Genomic DNA, 26,374 nt, shown 5'->3' on the forward strand with positions numbered 1-26,374 from the left:
CTGGAAATAACACCATTAAGCAACATTAAGCAGTAACTATCATTTTCTATCACTGTATTCATTTTGACGTAGGTATTAGATGCATCATAATACAATATCTCCTTAATAATCCCTGAACCTCTGTTACAATGGCATTGTTTAGGGATTGGCTACTAGGGTATGCCAAAGATTCGTATTTTTAGAGAGCTTTATAACTAGTATTCGTCATATGTGACGTCAAGACAGTTTGGTGGCCAAGCATGATGAATGTGTGTGTTTTCTCATAGCAAAGCCACATAGGGCTATCTGCTGAGCCCACCGAGGGGATTGAACCCCTGATTTTAGCGTCGTAATTCCGTAGACTTACCGCTGTACTAGCGGGAGGCAGCATGATGAAAATGGATAAGACAGGAATGCACCACAAGAATAGAATTTGTTGGTCTATATCTAGTACATTAGTCCTAGACAAGCTATGTTGCACTGCTTCAATAAACTTGGGGTATACTGTTTATCATCGTGATAGTTCAAGGTTTGAGCCCGTGAACTTGAGTTGAATACTCCCACTTTTTTTTTCAAATTTTGCGCAAAGATACACGAGAGCTATCTGCGCTAGCCGTTCCTGATTTAGCAGTGTAAGACTAGAGATAGTCATCACCGCTTACCGCCAAACCTTGGGTTACTCTTTCACCAAAGTTTGTTTGTTTGTTTGTTTTTGGAATTTCGCACAAAGCTACTCGAGGGCTATCTGTGCTAGCCGTCTCTAATTTAGCAGTGTAAGACTAGAGGGAAGGCAGCTAGTCATCACCACCCACCGCCAACTCTTGGGCTACTCTTTTACCAACGAATAGTGGGATTGACCGTCACATTATAACGCCCCCACGGCTGAGAGGGCGAGCATGTTTAGCGCGACGCGGGCGCGAACCCGCGACCCTCGGATCACGAGTCGCACGCCTTACCCGCTTGGCCATGCCAGGCCCTTTTACCAAAGAATAGTTGGTTGATCAAGCATAATCAAGCACGGCTGTAAGGGCAAAGATGTTTGGTGTGACGGGAATCCGAACCCACAAACCTCAAATAACTTTTTATAACGTCCTAAAAGTTGGATGTGCTTAAAGTGTTCAGGACGTTATAAAAGTAACAGTTAATACCAATATATAGAGTAGTCCAGCGTTGACAACGCCCTTTTTTAAGAGATGGATAGAGTTATTCAATTATTATCTGAAGGAAGATATCTGCTTAGACGAAAATATTTAACTTGGTGCCATAATATAAGTGTTCATCTTCGCTGTTAGCATACGATTCTTTGTTTGTTTGTTTTATTACAGCAAAGCCACATCGAGCTATCTGTTGAGACCACCGAGGGTAGGTTAGTTACGAAGGAAACTACTTTACTATTCTTACATATACTAACTCTCCACAGGTCATTATATGAAAGTTATTATTATTAGCATTATTAAAGATTTGCGTCTGAAATAAACTATTGTAGCGACTCTTTATGTCTCTCACAAAGTGATTGTAAACTACAATTATCTCAAAATTTTAACAAATCACAGGTCTCGCGACCTTCTACAGCACGTTGGAAAATCGTGACGTCTGAACGATCACAATTCTTCAGGAACTTGTCGTAAAAACAAGTCCTCTAGATAGGAATCATTAGTTTTTTCCCTTAGTTTCCGTAACACCAAATAGGGAAGTAACGAGTCCAAATGTTGCATAGATAGAGGCAATGAATGACTAGACAGTCTCTTCATTCTTGAGTCGAGACAAAATTCCCATGACGTCATCGTAACTGTTACTAACTTTATTTCAAAAATATCAAGACAGTTATCTTTTAAATTTAGGTCACTTTTTATGCTTTATGTCTATGTATGTTATTGGTTATTTATAATATGCATTATTAATTTCTTTATCTCTGCAATAATACTAAATAATTCAAAATACTTACACGTTTTTGTGTTTTTTTTTTTTCTTTCACGGTTTCTCCTCGTTTCTGTGATAAAGTTTGTTTGTTTTGAATTTCGCACAAAGCTACTCGAGGGCTGTCTGTGCTAGCCGTCCCTAATTTAGTAGTGTAAGACTAGAGGGAAGGCAGCTAGTCATCACCACCCACCGCCAACTCTTGGGCTACTCTTTACCAACGAATAGTGGGATTGACCGTCACATTATAACGCCCCCACGGCTGGGAGGGCGAGCATGTTTGGCGCGACTCGGGCGCGAACCCGCGACCCTTAGATTACGAAGCGCACGCCTTAACGCGCTAGGCCATGCCAGGCCCTGTGAGAAAGATTAAGTTCCTTATAAATCAAAAGATTGTCTTAGTTCTAAAATCTGCTAATATAAGTGTTGTATTTTACACGATGAATCTCTAAAATCGAATTATATTTTCTATAGAGCATGTGTTAGTGAAAGGAAAACATGACAAAAACGTTAGAATTCATCTAAAGGTTTTTAACTATTTTCACTAATTATCAAGAAATGGAAATTAAAACAATAAACTGGCTCCTTTGTTAGGACCTTTATCTGAAAGGACCTTGATTAGCTTAATCAAGGCGTATGATATGTAAGTGATTCATAGATGTTGGCAAAATATTTCTATGACAATAACGTTAAAATATCCTCTGGATGTTATTCACTCTTACGAATGAATCAAAACATCTAATTCTTGTAAGAAGTATAGTTCCTACACAATCACACAACCTCTACCATTTTGCACTGTTTGAAGAACACAAGTTCCTACACAATCACACCACCTCTACCATTTTGCACTGTTTGAAGAACACAAGTAATTTCTAATTTTTTGTTTTTTTTTTTATTTAGCTTGCTCCATGATTTTACTTTCCCTTTACTACAGAAAAGGTGAAAAGCAAATCACCAGACTATGTCACACGTTCATAGGCATGCATTACCACTGGTTTGTACTCTAATTATCACTGAAGTCTTGCATTTCTTTCTGTATTTTAGATAAGTAATTTTATGACTGGTTGTCCGATGTCATGTGATATTTTTTGTGCGGCTCTTTGAAGGGCGTAGTTGAAGACAATAAATCTGACTTTAGTTGAAATAATTGGTCATTTGGAACAAACTGTTGTAGTTTACAATTCTACCTAATCGACATTTCCTCACATCTGTTACCAGAAGTTGTTTTTCTTGTAAAAGACGTTTCGATTACTACTGCTGGTAAACTCTGAAAACAGGTTTTCTTAAACAAATGGTCAAAGAAATTGTTTCTGATAAAATTACTCTTGTTGCTTATCATGCTATTTTAAGAATAGAGTAAACCGTTGCTCTTATCCGTTACGTTGAAGACTAGCCGTAATTAGTTTATTTTGCAAATGTAATTAAAGAGTGTTCTATACATATGTAAGTCATTTAAAATTACATACCTCATAATTACAGTATAACATATGTAAATAAAAAATAATTTTTTAACAAGCAATTTATGCACACTTTTAGCAATGTAAGACAATTATTTTAGTTTCATTAGGTGGTGGTTGGGTGTTTTGTTGCACACGTCGTGAATTTCTCTACATTTAATAAACATTATTTCATTTAATAATCTAAATTACAACAAGACTGAAACGTTTTAAATTATGTGAAATGACCATTCAGTGAATTTAATGTCACAATCGAGTAAGACGTGATCTACTGGCATGCGTGGCGGGCTATGAATTAGATGTTTCAAGGTTTGAGCTCGTGAAATTCTCTTAAACACTTTCCGCAACTCCAATTTTAGGGACATTATAAAAGTGACAGATATATTTCTTAGAGTAGTTATGTATACTGCGTGTACTACTGCTCGGTAGTTTTTCTTTTAGTCATCATTTCAAAATTAAGGACAACTATGCTTGATAGTTTAATTTGTGTGGTGCATAAGGTGCCGTTCACGTTGAATGTATCTAATACCACATCCACGAACAATTATCTAAATCATTTAAATCAGATCTAGTAAAATATAGGCACTGCTTGAAGGTTTTACTACGCAATTAGAAAAAAAAATTTGGTTTCGGGTAGACTAGTATCTTTGTTGATACATATATTTTAGTTGCATTTAGATTATCAACAGAATAGTAAAATTACATTTGTTCATAATTTAGACACATTTGGATTACATGAATATAATAATATCAAAATAAGCTAACTCATTCCTAATGGTTGCATTTTATTGTTAGCCTAATGACAGAAATGTTTACTATTGTAAATTGCTTTGAATAAGTAACTCGAGTTGACTGGTTAATTTTTTTCAAATTAACCGTTTCTCTTTGTTACTTGGTCTCAATGGAATTGCCTCCCCCCACGTTTTGTTTTTATACAGAGCTTTCTTTTAGGAAGGCGTCATCATGTTTCAGTGCTAATACTAGATTGTAATTAACAGTATCGATCAACGTCAAGCCACATATTGTAATAATACATTACTTGCATAAAACTGATGCGTAATTAGCGGTGTGAAAGATTGCAGACGAGAAACTAATATGTATTGTATTTATCATGTCCTTCCATTCTGCTTTGATTTTACCACCACCATGAGTTATTGACCTGCCTGAGGTATAATACTTTGTTAAAGAGACAACTCTAGGTTAACTAACTGGAAATAACAACAAAATAGACTTTTTCTTTAATTACAGTTATTTTTATAGTTATTAGTAGGAAGTGTTTAAAAGACATGATCAAGATACGAATGTAGGTGTTGTAGCTTACCTTTACTTATTGACATAGCCTGTTGATAAATTCTTAAAACAACACACCATATTATTAGAAGCAATAAATCCATACTGATATTCAAAACTAGTTTTATATTTTATACATTTATCTAATTAGTATGCACAAGGAAAATATTCAGATTAAAGACTAATGGGAAGGATGTCATATTTGTCATGTTACAGAGGGTATTAAGCCAGTTGGTAAGATTACCAAGTTAAGAGCCTATTAAGATTACAAAATTAGTCCACTTGTGGTCAAATATACAGCCAGAAGGAACTTGATAGAAATAAACTTAACTAAACAGCACAAACTCGCGCACAAAAAAGGGTTACATACATTGATAAATTTGAGCTAATGCACTAATGTAGTACTAAATGAAGTTCAAATGCTTATGGTTGACCGATCATATCACATCATACCGTACATGCACGTAGGCAGAGGAGATGTGGTGATAGCGATTATATCTCCTAAATATAACTCATATGTGTATATATATATATAGGCCCGACATGACTAAGCGTGTTAAGGCGTGCGACTTGTAATCTGAAGGTCGCAGATTCGAATCCCCGTCGCACTAAACATGCTCGCCTTACAGCCGTGGGGGCGTTATAATGTAACGGTCAATCCTATTATTCGTTGGTAAAAGAGTAGCCCAAGAGTTGGCATGGGTGGTGATGACTAACTGCCTTCCCTCTAGTCTTACACTGCTAAATTAGGGACGGCTAGGATATAACTTAATAAAGGTTTAACTAATGTTAGGCCTAAGACAAGTAGACGTATAGTTTTATATGTCTACGATCATAATTATTTTATATTATTCTCAAAATAGTGCATTTAAAGAAGTACTTTTGCAATAAAGATATTAATTTGACTACAAATTTTTGTGGGTCTCTACTTGTTTTGAAATAAAAGAGGGAATACCTGTATGTAGACTGTTCCGGTATTATTCAATGTTTATATGTTGTGATAACGTGACTACTTGAATTGCTAATATATTTTGTTAAGAAATTAAAAAAAATAGTAATAAGTTTTACGTAGTAGTTAAACAAAACTTGTAACTACTTTATGATCGACATTAAGAAACCAGAAATACTGATGATTATTTAATTTAGTATCTTGTTTCATATACTAAAATAGAAGTTATAAACATCACTATCATATAATAGCTTTGCGACACATTAAAGAATTCTCATGTTCACGTACACCTGATGTTGATAAACACTACATGCTCGTCAAGTCCATCATGTACACATGAAGGCGCGGACAGACCCTGTGGATTATGGAGTTAGTGAGATAGTTTCGAATCCGTATGATAAAACTCCATATTTCTCACATTTTAAGCCGAGGATGCAGTCAATCTCATAACGTAAGAGGTAGAGTGCTGTTTTTCTTCTGACTCGTAGTACAACGTCAGTAGTTTTGCAATAAAAACAAAATAAAATGTTTACATTAAAATGCAATTTTTAGTTTTACCTATATATCGCTTAAGGTCCAATCAGCTAGAAATTTGCAATTCGATATCCTACATTGCAGAATGCTGTGACCAGAAAGTGGAAGTCAATTTTCCTTCCATTTCGAAACATATAATGCTTCATATTTTGCATTCTCGCAAATAACAGTGTGCTAAACACAGAAAACACTACCGTCTCTTTGTGAATGTTATAATATATATATATATATATATTACATGTATGATTTTAATGTAAATTTACAAATGCTAAGTTTGGAACTCTTAAAGGTTCAAAAACTGAATTAGTAATTTGTGTGCTGAGGTTTGGGTCGACGAATTAAGTCACTACATTTAAAGTTTCAAGTTGCAAACAATTTTAATTGGCATATAAGTTTCCATTAAGTTCACAAAAAATTATAAATAAGCATTTTCACCTATAACCTGATCTCAACATTGAGAAGGTTAAGTTTTTTTTCTTTTCCAAATGTAGCTCCCGGTCTCTACCCCTACAGCGACTTTACAACCTCTCATTACTGCCAAAGTACAATGTCAGAATCTTGATGAATACCACCTAGTTCTTTCAGTTCCTCCTTTACCTGAGGTTAATGACTCTTCAGTGTCAGAGGTAGCACTAAAAAAAAAAAACAATTTGTCCCCAATCCATGTTGCAGTTCTATCTGTAACCATAACATTAAAGGGTTTCGCCCTCGGTCTTCTTAAAATTTGTGAAAATGTAGGTACGTTCCCTGATTCTTTACCATGCGAGGATATCGAATTACACAGATTTACCAAAACATGTTGACATCATGTTGAGTATCCCTAATTTCTTGTTTCTTGTAATGAAAAATATTTTTTTGATTTTGTATCAAAATATCGCTCTCATTGCTTTAGTCTTGAAAAAAAATTAAAAGAATAGTTCTCGACATAAATTGTTTATTTTGGATTTTCTTATAGCAAAGCCACAGCGAGCTATCAACTGAGTCCACCAAAAGAAATCGAACCGCTGATTTCAGTGTCGTAAGTCCAAAGACTTACCGCTGTACCAGCTGGGAACTAGTTCTGGTACATTATTAGTTTATATATTTTTAAAGTTAAGTCTGAGCGAAACTCATAAACTTTTGGGCAACTTTTAAAAATCATGAAACAGATTAACGACGAGTTACCAATTATTACACGAAAAACTATGGTGAAAAAAAGGTCCTCAATTGGTAACTTTTTAAAAGGAAATAAATAAACAAATTCAGATTATATCATCTGGAACCAATTTGTGATTATTCTATCGCTCAGGCGGTGTTTGGAAAACATAAGGCCGTAAGTAATGTTCGCTTAAACATTACAAAATACATTATAACCCTTGAAGAAAAATTAGTTTCTTGTACTTACAACATGAGAGTCAAACAATTACTTATTCTACGTTAGTACATGTAAACCAGTCGTCTGACATGATCCTTTGTTTATTCTTAAGGCTTTTAGCATATTACCGAGCGACTCAATGGCTTCACCTTTTTAGTCATTGTTGTGCTAAGCTACTTTGTTTATTTAGTAAATATTTGTGTCTTAGCTTACCTAATTTCATAGGTTCGTATACCGCTGTATCCTTGCAAAACAAGTTACTTCCCCTATCTTCTCCACTAAAAGGCTTATCTGATTATGTTAGTCATTCACTAGACAATATCTTAGCCTAGACTGGTTGGCTACAAAGATGTATATTTTCTAATGGATCTTTGCTAAACAATTTACTAACACAACTAGTTGAACTATAAAAGCTATTTCATGATGCCATATTTGTTGTTTTTGTTTGTTTGTTTTTGAGTTTCGCGCAAAGCTACAAGAAGGCTATCTTCGCTAGCCATCCCTAATTTAGCAGTGTAAGACTGGAAGAAAGGCAGCTAGTCATCACCACCCACCGCCAACTTTTAAGCTACTCTTTTACCAACGAAGAGTGGGATTGACCGTCACATTATAACGTCCCCACGGCTAAGAGGGCGAGCTTGTTTGGTGCGACGGGGATTCGAACCTACGACCCTCGGATTACGAGTAGATTGTCTTAACCACCTGGCCTTGCTGGGCCTCTTGATGTTACGAAAACAAGTTAGTGCAAAATATCGATTAACAACCAAACAATAACAAAAGAAAACCTATAAGTTAAGCGCTTTGGAAAGATGCATCTTATTTCGTCACGAGAAAATTAGAAATGGCTAAGTGAGTACAAAAATGGAATGACATCATGACAGACCATAATGACAACTCGGAAGTGTTTGGATTAGCTTTCAAAAAATACTTAGAAGTGCTTATAAATGTTTTTGATAACCAACTACTGATCAGCTTTTGATCAACAACTGAAATTATAGTTATTTAGTCAAATACGCTTCTACTGAAAAAGCAGCTGGTCGTAACTTGCTCAGTGAATGATTTTTTCGAACTTTTATATTTTAGTTCAACAATAAACTGAAACAAGCTTCGTGACTATTACGGTTGTTTAATAAATTGCATTTAGATTATTCTGAGCAGTTTACTGAATTAATGAGATTGTTAAGTCACATTGACTGTGTGATGACGAACATACCTCGCTGTATTTTGGGTGTCTGCTGAACTAACAGTTTCATTTACTCTCGTACATAGTGAAATATTTCACGATCCTGCAGAAATTATCAAATATTTGTCTGAAACACTGAGGATGGGTAAATCATTCTGAGTTTTTGCTAAAAATTTACTATCGTGGTGCACCACTTATCAGTCGAGATGCTCTTATGTTATTTTTCTTCGGACCCGGCATGGCCAAGCGTGTTAAGATGTGCGACTCGTAATCTGAGGGTGGCGGGTTCGCATCCGCGTCGCGCCAAACATGCTCGCCCTCCCAGCCGTGGGGGCGTTATAATGTGTTGGTTAATCCCACTATTCGTTGGTAAAAGAGTAGTCCAAGAGTTGGCGGTTGGTGGTGATGGCTAGCTGCCTTCCCTCTAGTCTTACCCTGCTAAATTAGGGAGGGCTAGCGCAAATAGCCCTCGAGTAGCTTTGTGCAAAATTCAAAAAACAAACAAAACATATTCTTCTACAGGACAGTTCTGCAAACTTACATTAAAGAATCACATTGATTCTGATCGTAGCAAAACGTTAACTGTTTTTGAACGTTGATTTGTAGTAGGAAATCTGTTATTTTTGTATTTATTGCATAAAAATACTTCTAAATGAAAGAAGTGTATTAATACAAAACCCAGCTGTGCTAAGTAAATACCATGATTATCAAAGCGCTACCCTAAGACTGCAGAGGGCAGGGCAATGAGCACTAAGGCGAGAAAAGTACAGTGCTGAGCAGAAAGTGCTTTTTACGATTAATGTTTGCAGCGATGTCAGAAATGCGCGAAATGCTCTAATGGAGCGCAAAACCTCAAAAATTTCATTCTCAAAAGTTAATTCTACGCAAAAAGCAGTGCAGCTGGCAGCTTAGTGCGGTCAGATATATATGTAATTAATTCGGCTTTATGTAAACATGGCGGGCCGACAGTGTTATTTTCAACGCTCATTTAAAAGAATAAAAAAAAGGCCGGTAAGTATATGTGTGTGTGTTTAGTCGCGTCCTCTAGTGAACCTCACTAGTGATTACTGAAAGTTTAATTATTTATAAAACAAACACCACCACAACATAAACTTATTGGATAAAACGTGTGATACAAGAGATTAAATTAGCTCAGAATATTCCTTTTCATATCTGTATCGTGAATCCTATACTCACGGTGCGAAGAAAGTAATCACTAATACAATATTCAATTATCTTCTCTACAAACGAGTTTTCCCTTTGAGAACGATATTTTGTGAGTGTCTGTTTGTTTGTATGATTTACTGAAAAATGCTTTACTAGGAAATGAAAGAGTCTAATGTTAGATGAGTTCGTAAGTAATTCGTCTGGCGTGTAACATCATGGGCTCGAATCCGAGTTGAGGAAATAATGAAATTGCAAGCACAACAGTATGAGTTACATTAGGGTATATCCTGCCATATTTGACATTGTTTTTGAATGCCATAAGTCTCTGCTTGCTGCATTAGTTACTGTACATGGATGCATTATAAGAATAAGGGGTATCAGGGTAGCTATGAGTTAATAACAATGAGTGGTGTTGACTAGCTGACTAGTCTATGACAAAATTGGGAATGGCAAACAATGAGTGGTGTTGACTAGCTGACTAGTCTATGACAAAATTGGGGATGGCTAACAATGAGTGGTGTTGACTAGCTGACTAGTCTATGACAAAATTGGGAATGGCAAACAATGAGTGGTGTTGACTAGCTGACTAGTCTATGACAAAATTGGGGATGGCTAACAATGAGTGGTGTTGACTAGCTGACTAGTCTATGACAAAATTGGGAATGGCTAACAATGAGTGGTGTTGACTAGCTGACTAGTCTATGACAAAATTGGGAATGGCTAACAATGAGTGGTGTTGACTAGCTGACTAGTCTATGACAAAATTGGGAATGGCTAACAATGAGTGGTGTTGACTAGCTGATTAGTCTATGACAAAATTGGGAATGGCTAACAATGAGTGGTGTTGACTAGCTGACTAGTCTATGACAAAATTGGGAATGGCGAGCGTAAGTAGTTTTGCATGAAATTCAAGAAAGCTAGTCTGTAAGAAAACTTGTGTGTAAGCCAGGAATTACTATAAAATGTACTTAAATACATATCGTATACTCGGAGATTTTTGCAAGTTATTTAAGATATATTCCAGCATTTCAAAACATTTTATTTGTTAATAAGTACAACTGGAAAATAAGGTTATTTTTAACGCAAATTCGAGAAAGCATACTGCAGGTTCACGGTTAAAATACTGTAAAAAAAACACTCTCCTATTGAGCTCTTGCATTGGTTCAAAAATAAGATAGTAAATTTATTGAAGAAAGATAAACATGTGATAAAATGTGTGTGCCTGTTTTTTACGTACAATATTTCGAGCAGTAACATTTCATTTTACACCTGCAACACGATCCAGACCATCGTGTTTTAGCATTCAGTCTATGAGTCTGACGAAACATAAAACAACAACAACTAAATATCAATGAAAATATGGTATTATAACATTTATATGAATTACATAATCTTGGTCAAAATGTTTATATAATGTTCGATATTGATGTTATTGTCTACATGTGTGGAGTTGTTATTGTGAAATGCCCAGGAAGTAACAGAGAAGGTAGTTTATGGACAAACATGTACGAGTCTGTTTGTTTTTTGGAATTTCGCACAAAGCTACTCGAGGGCTATCTGTGCTAGCCGTCCCTAAGTTAGCAGTGTAAGACTAGAGGGAAGGCAGCTAGTCATCACCACTCACCGCCAACTCTTGGGCTACTCTTTTACAAACGAATAGTGGGATTGACCGTCACATTATAACGCCCCCACGGCTGGGAGGGCGAGCATGTTTTGTCGCGACTCGGGCGCGAACCCGCGACCCTCAGATTACGAAGCGCACGCCTTAACGCGCTAGGCCATGCCAGGCCATGTGTACGAGTCATTATGCTGGACTGTGTAAGTTGTTTTGAGCGATTGTACGCCAACACACACATGTACACCTGTTTTATATAAAAGTGTGCTTTTCGTATAATCGTTTTTGACAACAGATCAACGCTTTGCCCAGATAATTGTCTCATCACGTGATAAGTTATAGAGTGTCAAATTTTTCGACTGTTAAGAAATGGTATGAAGCTAACGGACATTGCTAGAACATTAGGTTATCCCAATACTCTGTATCCTGAATCTTGAGACATCATCTGATTATAAGAAACGTTGTTAAAGAAAAGTCTACTGGTAGATACCGAAAAAAACTACTGCCCGAGATGATCGTGTTTTGTCAATGTCGAAAGAAGTCTTAATGTGTTCAGATCATTTCTATCATGAAAACAAGAGACTGAGAAAATAAGGCTATTTTGCTATCTGAAAACCGATATTAACCAGAATTAACAGCAGTTACCGTGTTACGTGGGAAAGACAGCATGCTAACTTACAGTTAGGACACTGGCGATATGTCATCATTCCAGGTGAATCCTGTTTCCGACTTGTGAAATCTAATGGTTTGATTCATGTTCATCATTTGCCTGGAGAACAGGAAACAATCAGGAGGTGGTGAAGTACATATTTGGACAGCTATTCATTATGGTAGAAAAACTGGTTTTTTATATCATCCAAGGAAACATCAGTGTTGTTCCCTACAGGCATCACATGGAAATGATATTTCTATCATATGCTGAGGCAAGGTTTGACAGGGTGACAATGCCAACAGTGTGTGTGTTGTATAGAATTATCTCGACCAAAAGGACAATACAAAATTGCCATGGCCAGTAAAGTCTCCATATTGTAAATCTATTGAGAACTGTTGGGCAGAGCTGAACTGAAAAATTGCTAACCACGACTCTAGACCGGGTACAGTAGTTGAGTTGCAGCACGTTCTAGTCAATAGTTGGGATGAAATTACGGTGGATTATATCAGTAGCCTCATCGACAGCATACCATGTCGCCTTTCGGAGATTATTAGAGTACGAGGAGAGCCAGTCAAATACCGAATGTCTAATATTAACTTATATAAGATTACAAATACTATCTATAGTAAATCTGATGTTACATTTTGTCATAATATATGTTTTTGTAAGGTTTTGTTGTAATATGGAAATTGCTGATCTAAACATCTTTTAACAGATGTCTGGTAAACTCGTTTGCTGTTCTAATAAGTTATTAAGAACCTGTCTCATTATACTAATTACATAGATGTTTAACATAACATACATTTCTCAGTTTGAAATGCAGTTGTATTTCATCTTAATAATAATTATCTTATTTTTTACAAAACATGCAAACATTTTGTCCAAAACTTACACGATAAGTTGAAAGGAGACAATAATGTGTTTGAATTGAACATACCAGTGTAAAATGGCCTCTTTAGAAAGCCATCAAATTACTAAGAATGGCTTGACAAATGTTCAGAGTAAACAGATAGATAAAATGGTTTATATAGATAAATAAATAAATTATGGCATGCAATAACTAATATAGAACTATAACTCTTGCTTTTGGGAGTTTACTTAATGGTCTTTATTGTAAAAGGAACTTACATCACGAAGTTAAGGATAGTAATAACCAAAACAGCAGAAGTAAGCAGCATGTTAACTAGTACAGGATCTTTTAGTTGATTGGGTGTGGGGTGGACATACTATATTCACCAGATATCTAGTAAAGTTAAGTAGTATATGTGCAAGTAATCTTACTATTCCTGAGTAAATGTGATGATCACACCTTTGCTGTGAGAAATGACAATTCGACCATGATTGTTTAAGTAACTTCAGGGTTAGGAACTTTGTCAGAGAGAATGTGTGTGAAATCACTAAGAATGAAATCGCTACAATGTTTCAATAACTCACATAGAAAATTGTGCATTTACAGCATCAGCCCACAGAAATCATTGTATCTAGGTTGTTGTGTTTTATCAGGTATAGTTATATTGCTACTAAGCTGATACAACACGTAACTAAAATATTGTGGTAGAAGCACTTTTATAATTGTCATGATGATCTATTTCCTAATGAAGCTCTCTGGATGATTGTGGTTTATAAAAGGGGTAGTCTAGTCTTGCTTTATTATGTTATTATAACTGCGGTGACATGATGTTTTTATTAGAAACACAGCTACGTGTCAGTTGTCATGTATTATTATAAACTGGACTCCCGATCAAAGGCGAACCACTTTTTCTTCTAACTGGACATTAGCATTTTATATTGTTTTGAACTGTGCTTTGATGAGGTAGTGTATTCTGAACATTGCTATTGTATTTATATTATACGTGGATTAGGAGTATGTTATGTTATCTTTGATGAGGTAGTGTATTCTGAACATTACTATTGTATTTATATTATACGTGGATTAGGAGTATGTTATGTTATCTTTGATGAGGTAGTGTATCCTGAACATTACTATTGTACTTATATTATACGTTGATTAGGAGTATGTTGTGTTATCTTTGATGAGGTAGTGTATTCTGAACATTACTATTGTACTTATATTATACGTTGATTAGGAGTATGTTGTGTTATCTTTGATGAGGTAGTGTATTCTGAACATTGCTATTGTATTTATATTATACGTGTATTAGGAGTATGTTGTGTTATCTTTGATGAGGTAGTGTATTCTGAACATTACTATTGTACTTATATTATACGTGGATTAGGAGTATGTTGTGTTATCTTTGATGAGGTAGTGTATTCTGAACATTGCTATTGTATTTATATTATACGTGTATTAGTAGTATGTTGTGTTATCTTTGATGAGGTAGTGTATTCTGAACATTGCTATTGTATTTATATTATACGTGGATTAGGAGTATGTTGTGTTATCTTTGATGAGGTAGTGTATTCTGAACATTGCTATTGTATTTATATTATACGTGGATTAGGAGTATGTTGTGTTATCTTTGATGAGGTAGTGTATTCTGAACATTGCTATTGTATTTATATTATACGTGTATTAGTAGTATGTTGTGTTATCTTTGATGAGGTAGTGTATTCTGAACATTGCTATTGTATTTATATTATACGTGGATTAGGGTATGTTGTGTTATCTTTGATGAGGTAGTGTATTCTGAACATTGCTATTGTATTTATATTATACGTGGATTAGGGTATGTTGTGTTATCTTTGATGAGGTAGTGTATTCTGAACATTGCTATTGTATTTATATTATACGTGGATTAGGAGTATGTTGTGTTATCTTTGATGAGGTAGTGTATTCTGAACATTGCTATTGTATTTATATTATACGTGGATTAGGAGTATGTTATGTTATCTTTGATGAGGTAGTGTATTCTGAACATTGCTATTGTATTTATATTATACGTGGATTAGGAGTATGTTGTGTTATCTTTGATGAGGTAGTGTATTCTGAACATTACTATTGTATTTATATTATACGTGGATTAGGAGTATGTTGTGTTATCTTTGATGAGGTAGTGTATTCTGAACATTACTATTGTATTTATATTATACGTGGATTAGGAGTATGTTGTGTTATCTTTGATGAGGTAGTGTATTCTGAACATTGCTATTGTATTTATATTATACGTGGATTAGGAGTATGTTGTGTTATCTTTGATGAGGTAGTGTATTCTGAACATTACTATTGTATTTATATTATACGTGGATTAGGAGTATGTTGTGTTATCTTTGATGAGGTAGTGTATTCTGAACATTGCTATTGTATTTATATTATACGTGGATTAGGAGTATGTTGTGTTATCTTTGATGAGGTAGTGTATTCTGAACATTACTATTGTATTTATATTATACGTGGATTAGGAGTATGTTGTGTTATCTTTGATGAGGTAGTGTATTCTGAACATTACTATTGTATTTATATTATACGTGGATTAGGAGTATGTTGTGTTATCTTTGATGAGGTAGTGTATTCTGAACATTGCTATTGTATTTATATTATACGTGTATTAGTAGTATGTTGTGTTATCTTTGATGAGGTAGTGTATTCTGAACATTACTATTGTATTTATATTATACGTGGATTAGGAGTATGTTATGTTATCTTTGATGAGGTAGTGTATTCTGAACATTGCTATTGTATTTATATTATATGTGGATTAGGAGTATGTTGTGTTATCTTTGATGAGGTAGTGTATTCTGAACATTGCTATTGTATTTATATTATACGTGGATTAGGAGTATGTTATGTTATCTTTGATGAGGTAGTGTATTCTGAACATTGCTATTGTATTTATATTATACGTGGATTAGGAGTATGTTGTGTTATGTTTTCAACATATAAGATTTACTGCTCAAGTTTAGTTTGAGAATTTTTCGTTTTTATTTTATTATTAGCTAACGTGTCAGCTCAACGCACGAGGAAGAAACAGAAGGTCAGATCCAAATGCCGTTCGATCGTTTACTGGGCTTCCTAAGAGTACAGGTCAGTTTTGGTGACAATAACTTCAGCTGTACGCAAGTTAAAAGCAGATACACGCACACACAAACGTTTATCAAATAATGGTTTAAATGACGGTCAGGAAATTTGTAACGTTTATGCTACGCATAAACGAATTTTCTGTTAAATAAATTTTGATGCTTTTATTAACGATCGAAGGACATGTTTGATTTCTATTACAGATTGTTGCAGAGTTATGTAGTATAGATATTGTATCTTTACTCAATCTTTAATAAAGTGTATATTCTTCAGGATTGTGTAGTTTCGTATCTTATGTATTGTCTATCAGAATGAGATAAGCAACCTAATGGCTTTTGTCATTCATCCGCGAGCTTTAGTGTTGTTTGTAAATTAATTTCTCTGATTTACGGGTCATATGATGAACCAGTAAACATGTGTGCGAGATTTCTGTAGTAAATAATACAATAACTTTTGTGATTGATATCACTCTTCTGTATATATGACATTTAATATGTTAGTTTCCTTCTTTTAAAAGTTATTCGGTTTACCTATGTGAAGTTTACAAAAATATGTTAATGTCCATGTTATCTTATAATCTGAATAATATTACAATATGTTATTGCCGATCCGGTTTTAGTATATTTATTAGATAGAGCATCAGGTTGCGGATCTAAGGATTCCAGGTGTAATGCCGCAGACGTAACACGCTCACAAATGAATGTGCAAAGCGTGTTATAAAAGTGACACTTAACTCCATTTTTTGGTTCAAAGAGCCAATCAAAGTCGATGTGACTGCACGTACTGCTGGGTGACTATCTTTTACTCTGGTTAACAGCCCAAAGTTAAGGACACACACACATATATATGTAATGTACCTGAATGCTAGAGTCTATGACCTGGTCGTTTAGCCCACGTGCACATGATTAACATATAATTTAAACTGAAAATTGCATTGTGTTTTTTTGGTGAAAAGTGAAGTAAAATAAAAACAACGTTAGTTTTAAATCTCTTATCCTCAAAATCATATACGAAACTAATTACTTTCGTAGTAGTGTATTTTATTTTTCATTCTATTATCTTTGTTGGTGAGACACTAATGACATTTTGAATTTGTTTGTTGGGCTATTGTTTGTTGTGTTCTGCTTATCACAGCAATCGAAACCCGGTTTCTAGCAGTGTAGGCTCGCAGACAAACCACTGTGCCACCATTTGGCGATACTTTCAAATGAACGCTACTATATTAGCAATAATTCACTGAATTCCATTTTCTCCCAGTTACTTTTACGTGAAAATGTAGATAACAATGAAAGTAGTAATTTCTCAGGGGTGACTGGGTGGGCTCAAAACCCCTGTTTTACTACTCTTATACCAAAAAGTGTCCTTTTGCTCAGTTATAAAATATGTCCAATACTACCAAAAGGCACGCCTAACTACCCCATATGTTTGTTTGAAATTAGGCACAAAGCTACACAATGGGATCTCTGTGCTCTGCCTACTATGGGTATCGAAACCCGGTTTCTATTTGTTTTGGTCCGCATAAATACCGCCGTGTCACTGGGAGCTACAACATGTGTACCAGAGACAACTTGTTGTTTTCGTAGTCTTTCCTCCTAACTATTTTTTCAAAAAGTTTTGTTTTGCGATGCTTTAAAAATGCTCAATTTGATTTTGTTTGTATAATGTTTTCTGCGCGTTACTACAAGTTACAATACAAACAAATCACGTTCCAGGTTTAAAGTATTATAAAGCCACACAGTGTAAATAGACTTTAACTATATTTTGATGGTGTTTTTAAAGCTTTTAAAGATTTTAGTTTGTTAATGATTAATTTTCATATTTGTAATAATATTGATTTTTTTTTTTAAATTTCATGCGCTAATGCAAGCTTTTAAGTACAATAACGCATTTCTTAAACAAGTTATATATTCTTCCTAAATATATTTCAGGGTTTATATGACAAATTCTAGTAGTTAAGAATTAGGACTACCTATCTTCTAGTGTTAGTGGACAGATATATAATGGGCTATATTTACTCTGTCCACCGCTGAGTATCGAACCCTGGAATTTAGTGTTAGCGTTTTAAATTCGTAAACTAACCAGTGACCCACCAGAGGACAAAGAGTATTTACCAGCTATTAACGTAATTTTTGCTCAATTTTTTAAAAGTGTTCTCAAATTAATCATCATCTTTGGCTCGACATAAATTTTGCTGATCACTTTGTGTAATACAGAATTAGGAACGATAACAAAAAGAAGGTATTTTTAAAGCTATTTTAACCAGATAAATAAGGTATTTCAACAAACATTTTCACTACCAGGGCATTATCAACACTTTTAACACCAAAGCATCCTTGAATTTTTCTCAATATTACGAAGTTCAATTTTATTTTCAATATTATGTTTCTTGCTAGTCAAACTGGCCCGAAATGATTTCTAAAAGTTTGCTGGAAATAGCTTGGTCAACTTCGATCTAAAGAACACGTGTTTATAGTTCGGGGAAATTATATTATCACCGTTTATCTCGAGCAGTTACAAAATGGAACAAAATCTAGAATTCAGATAAAATTAAAAACAAAGCAAATAACTAGATAAAAACCTACACACTTTTTATTTCATTCACATTATGCAAAGTTTTATATCACTTATTTGCATAAAAGATGAAACCCTGTTAATTGGTTTGCTCTTCCCTCACAACTCTTCCTATTATATAATTTATAATATATTTTTCATTGCCTCCCCGGTTACTATAGTATATATATATATATATAAACCTTTGAAGACAATAGTATGTGTGTTTTGTTATAGTAAAGCCACATCGGGCTATCTGCTGTGTCCGTCGAGCAGAATCTAACACCTGATGTGAGTATTTTAAATCCGAAGATCTTCCGCAGTCCTAGCGGGGTAGTGACAATAGTGTAGAAGAGATAAACAATGCTGTTATATGCACTTTTGTGCTGGACGTTCATGCTGTGCTAGTTCAAATGATATTAAAACCGAATATCAGTATTACTGTAGATTATAATTATAACTTAATGACATAACATTCTGTTGTTGCCATAATACGTCACACACTTTGGAGCCGTGGAAGAGCTGTAAGAACAACGATCAGTTTTTCTTAGTTACCGGTGAGTGCTTGTTAACTAGCCAGCTGCCTTCTATCCTGGCCATCTTTTGAAAATCAGGTACTCTTATAAAGGGATATCCCTCTTGTAGCTTTGTACGAAAATCCCTAACAAACAAATAACAATGTAACATGCTTTGCTAGTTAATTGGTTATATGTCATAAAACATCATCGTCTTCATATTTAAAATATATCTAAGCCGTGTGTATAACGGGTTTCTTTTAGCTATAAAGTTAATATCGCATGTAGTGCTACACGGTTCAAAGTACCATAGCGAAGGTTTGCTAAGTTATTAGAATGTTAAATTTCATATCAAAGATTTGTCATTCTGTTTGTGAATCTCGTGTGTAGTATTAAACGTTTCTTAAACAACAGTGTGTTAATATCACACTAAAGACATCTTTAGTCAATAGTGTTGATACCAAGTTACAAGTTTGTTTTACTAATAGTGCGTTATTACTGTAGTAAATGATTCTTGGAAAATAATGTATTAATATCGCATTCCAGTTCTTTAAAATTAATGTATTAACTCCAGTTTATTAAAATTAGCGTACTAATTCCAGTGTATTATGAAATTAGTGTATTAACTCCAGTATATTAAAATCAGTGGATTAATTCCAATGTGTTAATTCTAATGTAATAATTCTAGTGTATTAGAACCAGTATACTGATTTCTAAGTATTAATGTCGTAATAAGGGTTTATCTTGAAAATACTGTGTCAGCCTAATGCTGTTATATTTTCAAATCAGCCTTAAATCAATTACTAATCTAAACGTTTATCTCTTTAAAATTTATAAAGTTTTGTCTTTTATTGAAAGTGTAGTTAAGCAGTATCATTTTAGTTATTAAACAGAAAGATTGCTTATTCTCTTATTTTTCGTAAAGTATTTTTGATCGTTTTCTATTGGACGTATTGTTATTTTTGAGGTTTGTCTAGCCAATAGCTCGAAAAATATTAAACCCCTATTTATCCGTTCAATATATTACAGTCTTGTATAGTTATTTGATTTTTAAATATCATATTAAACACAAAACAAAAAACCATGAAGTATTTATTATACTGAAAGTGTGTTAAATGAATAGTGTATGCATTATGACGAAACTTATTAATTGAATAAATACGAAGTATTATATTTTCTAGTTTTTGTTTTTTTGTGTAAAAATATTTTTATTCATTTATATATCACCTCACAATTTATTTTCATTGATAATTTTGATAGCTAAGGTATAGAATGTTAAAGCTATCAAACCGATAAGAGCTGAGTGCTTACGACAGATGGAGCTGTCTTCAAGATGGACAAGGGTGCAAAGCAAAAACCTTTGCCGTCGATGAAAACAGGTCTACCTATAGAAAGCACTAAGGTTTTTCAAAGTTTTCCTCAGTCACCAGATAGCGCTGTGAAAAACAAAACTTGACTGTGATGATTTTTTTTGTATTTTAAAAGTATATTCTTATAAAAAATTGTTATATTATTTAAATATTTTTATCTCCTCTGTGGAATAGCATTGAAGCAACTCAAGTACCCTCTTCCTTTTTTGACTCTAGACAAAAAGCCTCACTATTTGTAAAGCCATAAAAATTATTGAGAGTTTAAAAATGGGTCTGAACTGAATGTAAACTAACACACTTTTTACGCATGGTTACACATGCTTACTTTGTAGATTCTAAATGTTATTCCTTTAAACTTAAGATTTGTCATCCTAATTGTTAATCTTGTGTGACGTATTGAATGTTTCTTAAACAACAGTGTGTTGATATCATACTACAGGCAACCTTTAATCAACAGCGGTAATACCAAGTTACAAGTTTGTTCTATTAATAGTGCGTTATTATTGTATTAAAGGTTTCTTGGAAAATAATGTATTAATACCGAATTTCAGTTGTTTAAAATTAAAGTATTAAAATTAGTGTATTAATTCCAGTGTATAAAAATTAATATATCAACTCCAGTGTATTAAAATTAAAGTATTAATTTAAATTTATTAAAACGAATGTATTAATTCCAATGTATTAAATTCGTTATGAGAGTTTATCTTGAAAACAAAAGTTTTTTCACAATTAAAAACAAACCCTAATGGTCAGTTTTCGTATGGGTATACAATGTCTACATAATTTTGCAAAAATACGATCCTTAAATTGTTTGTCTTATAAACCCTATAATGTTTTCGTTACACACTCATTACTCACGTTTTTATATATTAAACAATCCAGTATTTGTATCTACGCTTGTTTGTTTGTTTGTATTTGAATTTCGCACAACGCTACTCAAGGGCTATCTGTGCTGGCTGTCCCTAATTTAGCAGTGTAAGACTAGGGAAGGCAGCTAGTCATCACCACCCACCGCCAAATCTTGGGCTACTCGTTTTACCAAGGAATAGTGGGATTGATCGTCACATTATAACGCCCCCATGGCTGAAAGGGCGAGCATGTCTGGCGCGACGGGGATGCGAAGCCGCGACCCTCAGATTACGATCGTACGCCTTTACACACTTGGCCATGCCGTGCCCGTGTATCTACGCGTGATGACGTGTATATATGTTATTATTCAGACATTGATTTAAATTTCTACAAAAGTATATTTAAAACAATGTGTATAGAACTACCAATGGTTTGTAATGAAATGAATGATATAAGTAAGTGGCTTGGGTATACATATTACAATATTTTGTCCGACAAACATAAGCAAATAATTTGTGATGTATTGATGTTTTCTAGAACTGAGTACAATCTAATAAATTTTAAGCCAAAGAAAAACGGATCTCCGAATGAAAATAACCGATTTATATTTGGTAACTTATCACTTTTCTGAGGAATTATTTTATATCTCACTGGTGTATTTTGCTTTGGAAAATTATCTTATTCAGTACTATTTTACCTTTGTTATAATTTATTTTATATATATATTATATTGAGTTATAGTCAATGGATTGTAACTCGTTCCATTGGTTTACCAACTAAATAATGATCTATGCAAATACTTCACTTGAACAACTAGGTGGTCTGGCATGGCCAGCTGATTAAGGCACTCGAATAGTAATCTGACGGTCGCGGATTCGAGTCCCCGTCACACTGAACGTGCTCGTTCTTTCAGTCGTAGGAGCGTTATAGGTGATGGTCAATCCCACTATTCATTGATAAAAGAGTAGCCCAAGGGTTGGCGGTTGGTGGTTATGACTAGCTGCCTTCCTTCTAGTCTTACACTGTAAATTAGGAACGACTAGCGCAGATAGTTCTGGTGTAGCTTTGCGAGAAATTCGTAAACAAACAAAACAACTAGGTAATACGGCTGCCGGATCCAAGACTTAAAAGGAGTTTTTTTTTAATATAATAATTATACAACAGAGATTACTTAAATAGTGAGATTGTTAATTAAATGCTCATAATGACTTTTTACGTCGTTTTGTCCTCTTTATCAGATAGCGTATTATGATTACTTCATATGTTTCTCTAGTCTAGGAACTTTTCCACAATCCATCCATAATACATTGTTGAAGTATATCGATTATTTCCAACTTTAGTACACACCAACACTAGAAATTATTGAGTATACTTGGTGCATATAACATTACAGCTACTATTGATTTCTTTACAAGAAATCTCAATAAAGCTTTTAGATTTCATTTCTAAACGTTACCGAAGATTTTTGTTTCTCGTTAAACTTAAAGCTACACAATGGGATATCTATGCTGTGCCCACCATTGGTACTGATATTTGGTTTTTAGAATAATAAACCTTCAGACTTACTGCTGAGCTTCTGGGAGGTGCTACTAAAATAAATCTCACTAACCACGTTCTTATTGTTGCTATAAAATTTATTTTTCGAAAACTGTTTGAATAATCAATGCTTAAGTATAATAACCACAGGGTACTTTACAGAAACAACAAGAAAATATAACTGTTATGTAGATTAGTTGTTTGTTTTTGTAAGAAACCGATGATCGAGTGATTTATTAAATATAAACTGGGTTGTTGTGATTGTTTTAATATATCTCTTAAAGTAACATTTTCGACGTAATTTTCCAAAGCAAAACTGTTAATACTAAACACACAAGCACACCTGCACGCAAGCACGCGTATATAAACATAAAGATATTATCCAATTTAGTGACAAGCGGCATTACAAAAAAGAAACGTTTAATTGTATTGTGTGCAGCACAAAAATAACAATAAAATTTGCCGGCATTTCTAAATTCAGGCCACCGCCCTAAGCGTGAAACAATGTATAGATAATTTATAGACAGTATAAACAGACAGGAAGAAATCTAACTCATTTCAGCGCCACCTATTTTTTCAATGCTCTGAACAAAAAACTTATTAAAAACCAAGGAGCAAATTATTGTTTGAGTTATTTTTATATCATTAATAGTTTGTTTTTAATTTTTAATAAAGATAAAACAATGTGGATAATGTCGTGAAATTAAACAATGCATTTTTTATACTTTTCAAATACCACCCCTTTCCAGCACGAGATTCCCGTTCACACAAATTTCAGTAGTAAAGGTTTAAAAATAGAAAACTAATATACTTAGTATTTGTAATAGAAATAATGAAACTGTAGATGCCTTTTCTGTTTTATAAACTCGTAAATACCTTTAGTTTGAAATCCAAAGTAAGCAGTATAAAATGGAATAAAACTATCTACAGTATAAATGATATTTATTACGTTCGTCCATACACTTTATTTTCGTGGTTATTCTATTTGACTATATCAAAATCCCTATCTGTTCATATATCTTATCATACTTTTAAAATATACTTGACAAACCTTATAAAATGGCATTTAACAGAGCTATGAGTAAAAGAAAAATGTTATATCCAGACATCTCTTTCTTCAAAACTTGGTAAGATTGGTGAATACCTCCCTACTAAATTGTAGGTTTTATTCTTTAGACATTTTCCACGTAAAAGTATTTATGGATTTAAAAACGGAAAATATTTTTCATAGATTTGTCACGAGCGAACAAGGCTACTTGAGAAAGAATTACATTAACCATTATTTGAAGTTGGTTATATAATGGTAAGGTATGTAAGCATGACATGTTGTTCTACTATGTATGTTGTTATATATTTTTAAATTATTAGTACTAGATGCATTTTCGCAAGGTCTCCGAAAGTGTTCTGTTTCAAAAGTAAATAAAGCCAAAATTAAGACACACAAATATTTTTATTTCCTGCTTTAGAGGTTCACATGTCATGCTGTGTTGCAGCCCAGAGAGTGCATAATTCTTCTCGTGATTCATGGCACGCGCACGTTTTATTGACGTTGCAACTTTAAATGTCCCTTAGGTGATGCCATTTTAATATCTGTTGAAAGACTGACAGACAACATACTAATGCATAGTAGTGAGAGATTAAAACACGTGGTCTCTCCAGGCGGCCTCCGGCTTCCTTTTGGAGAAACTAGTTGTACGCTGTTAAGGTGAAAACACATGGTATAAGGCGTTTACTATTATCTTACCTTTGACCCCCTAACCCTTTGTCCTTCAGTTAGATTAAGTCTTCTGCTCGCAAAAAAAAAAAGTCTATATTTTAGGACCGGATAAAATTAATTAGAACTGAAGTATTCTTTGTATTTAAAATATTTTTTGCTGGATCAACTATGACGTCAACTGAATCTGGTAGCCTACCAATGACAGTTAGACAAAGAAAGTGAGTTGATGTTTAAAATACAATCACGCTTTTTTTGTTAAGTTTGCTCCAATTTTGTCTGCAGAAAATACCTTATTTCTGTTTCTTGTATTTAGTGTTGGAATATTCGATCCTTAAAGAAAGGAGACTTCAAGATCAAGAGGACTGACTAACCAGCAATGAGGACTTTCCATCATTATTGGGCACACGTGCTGATATTTCTGATGTTATTTGAATAAAGATTTTGTTCTGTTATTAAGTTTGTTCGGTCTGTTTATTTATACATCACAGAAACTAGCACTCAGTCTAAATACCTCATTCACATGAAATTCCGTAATTAACTAGAGAATTCTACTCTTATTGCAAACAGTTCTAACGATTTTCGAAAAATCTTTTTCAAACTGAAGATACTCCACCAGATATCCTGATAGGTAATCAATACGGAGTTATTTTCAGTTAGTCTTAACACTATTATGATGGCACTACAGTAAATGACTTACTTTGCTAGTTTTTCACGTTTTTTGATAGGGTTCTGGAAAATGTGTTTTTAATCTTGTTGGTTTAGTATTTTTTGTTGTAAGCCACTTTTCAAAAGCAAACTTAAAAATATATTTTTTTTTCAAATTATTTGTGAAGGAAAGTCTATAGGAATTTTGATGTGATTCTAGTACTGATCTTACAAGTTGTTTTCCAAAAGGAAAAAAATAAATAGATTTTATGTGAAAATAAACTTATTTAAGAAATAGAAATTGTAATTCTATATTTACCCGAAAACTAATGATCGTAGTTTTGTATTTAAAAACTAGTAGTGATTCTGTTTAAACAGAATCCTGCCTAAAATAATTCCGACATCGAATCATAGACGAGAATCCTAATTATTACAAATGTAGCCTGAATAACAGCTGTTATGTTTCAACGCATTCACTGAACTACGTCCCATCAAGTTTCTGGTGGGCACAGTTTGTCTAAATATTTGTTTCAAAGACTAGAAAGTTGATAATTATTGAAATACTGAATCATAACTTTAGAATTAACCCATCAAATTATTCCAAAGATGATATAAAAGTAAAATATGGAACCTTTTGCGGATGATTCAAAAACACTTACATTAGTATGCATTGATGTTGTTACCATAAAATACTCTGCTATTGCCCCAGGAAGGGGTTTATTTAAGCATTTAAGATTTATTGATAATTATGAACAAATAAGCTTTAAAGGTCTTCGTAGAGAGAACTCATGGTGCAGAATGTAACATTCATCATAACAACCAAAAATCACATTGGAAAAACGTAATTTTGTTGAACTGTTTGTTTGCGTGCCTAAGTATGATCATCACTTGGAAACTAATGGATGTGATCTCTCTTAACTACTTAACATTTGCAATTAAACTTCATAATTCCAGTTCTTAGAAGGTTTATCACTACGCAAACGATACTAAGCATTCTTGGACAGTAATACATAGTTCATACATCTCACTTATTTCGAGTTATAGATGAAGAGTGGGTTGCACAGACCTTACAGATGGTGCGCATTAACGTGTTGGCTTATAAGGTAGAATATTTTTATT

General features: G+C 33.8%; 1 protein-coding gene across 14 annotated transcripts in view; it reads left to right on the forward strand.

Moving 5' to 3' along the window:
- LOC143255764 (uncharacterized) overlaps positions 1-25,062 on the forward strand; it is a 78,810-nt gene extending 53,748 nt beyond the window's left edge. For 4 of the 14 annotated variants that reach the window (XR_013030824.1, XR_013030827.1, XR_013030829.1 and 1 more), the window contains one exon: positions 15,992-21,124. Coding sequence is in view for 3 of the 14 variants with exons in the window: in XM_076511948.1 (XP_076368063.1) it covers positions 15,992-16,071 (80 nt within the window). In the remaining 11 variants the exon portion in view is untranslated. Of the gene's footprint in view, positions 1-7,081; positions 7,190-15,991; positions 21,125-24,923 lie in introns of those variants that run through there. The other 10 variants (XR_013030821.1, XM_076511947.1, XM_076511946.1 and 7 more) reach the window with 9 other exon arrangements.
- The last annotated feature ends 1,312 nt before the right edge of the window (positions 25,063-26,374 follow it).

Source organism: Tachypleus tridentatus, chromosome 7 (genome assembly GCF_004210375.1).
Source record: "Tachypleus tridentatus isolate NWPU-2018 chromosome 7, ASM421037v1, whole genome shotgun sequence".
Classification (NCBI taxonomy): Eukaryota; Metazoa; Arthropoda; class Merostomata; order Xiphosura; family Limulidae; genus Tachypleus; species Tachypleus tridentatus.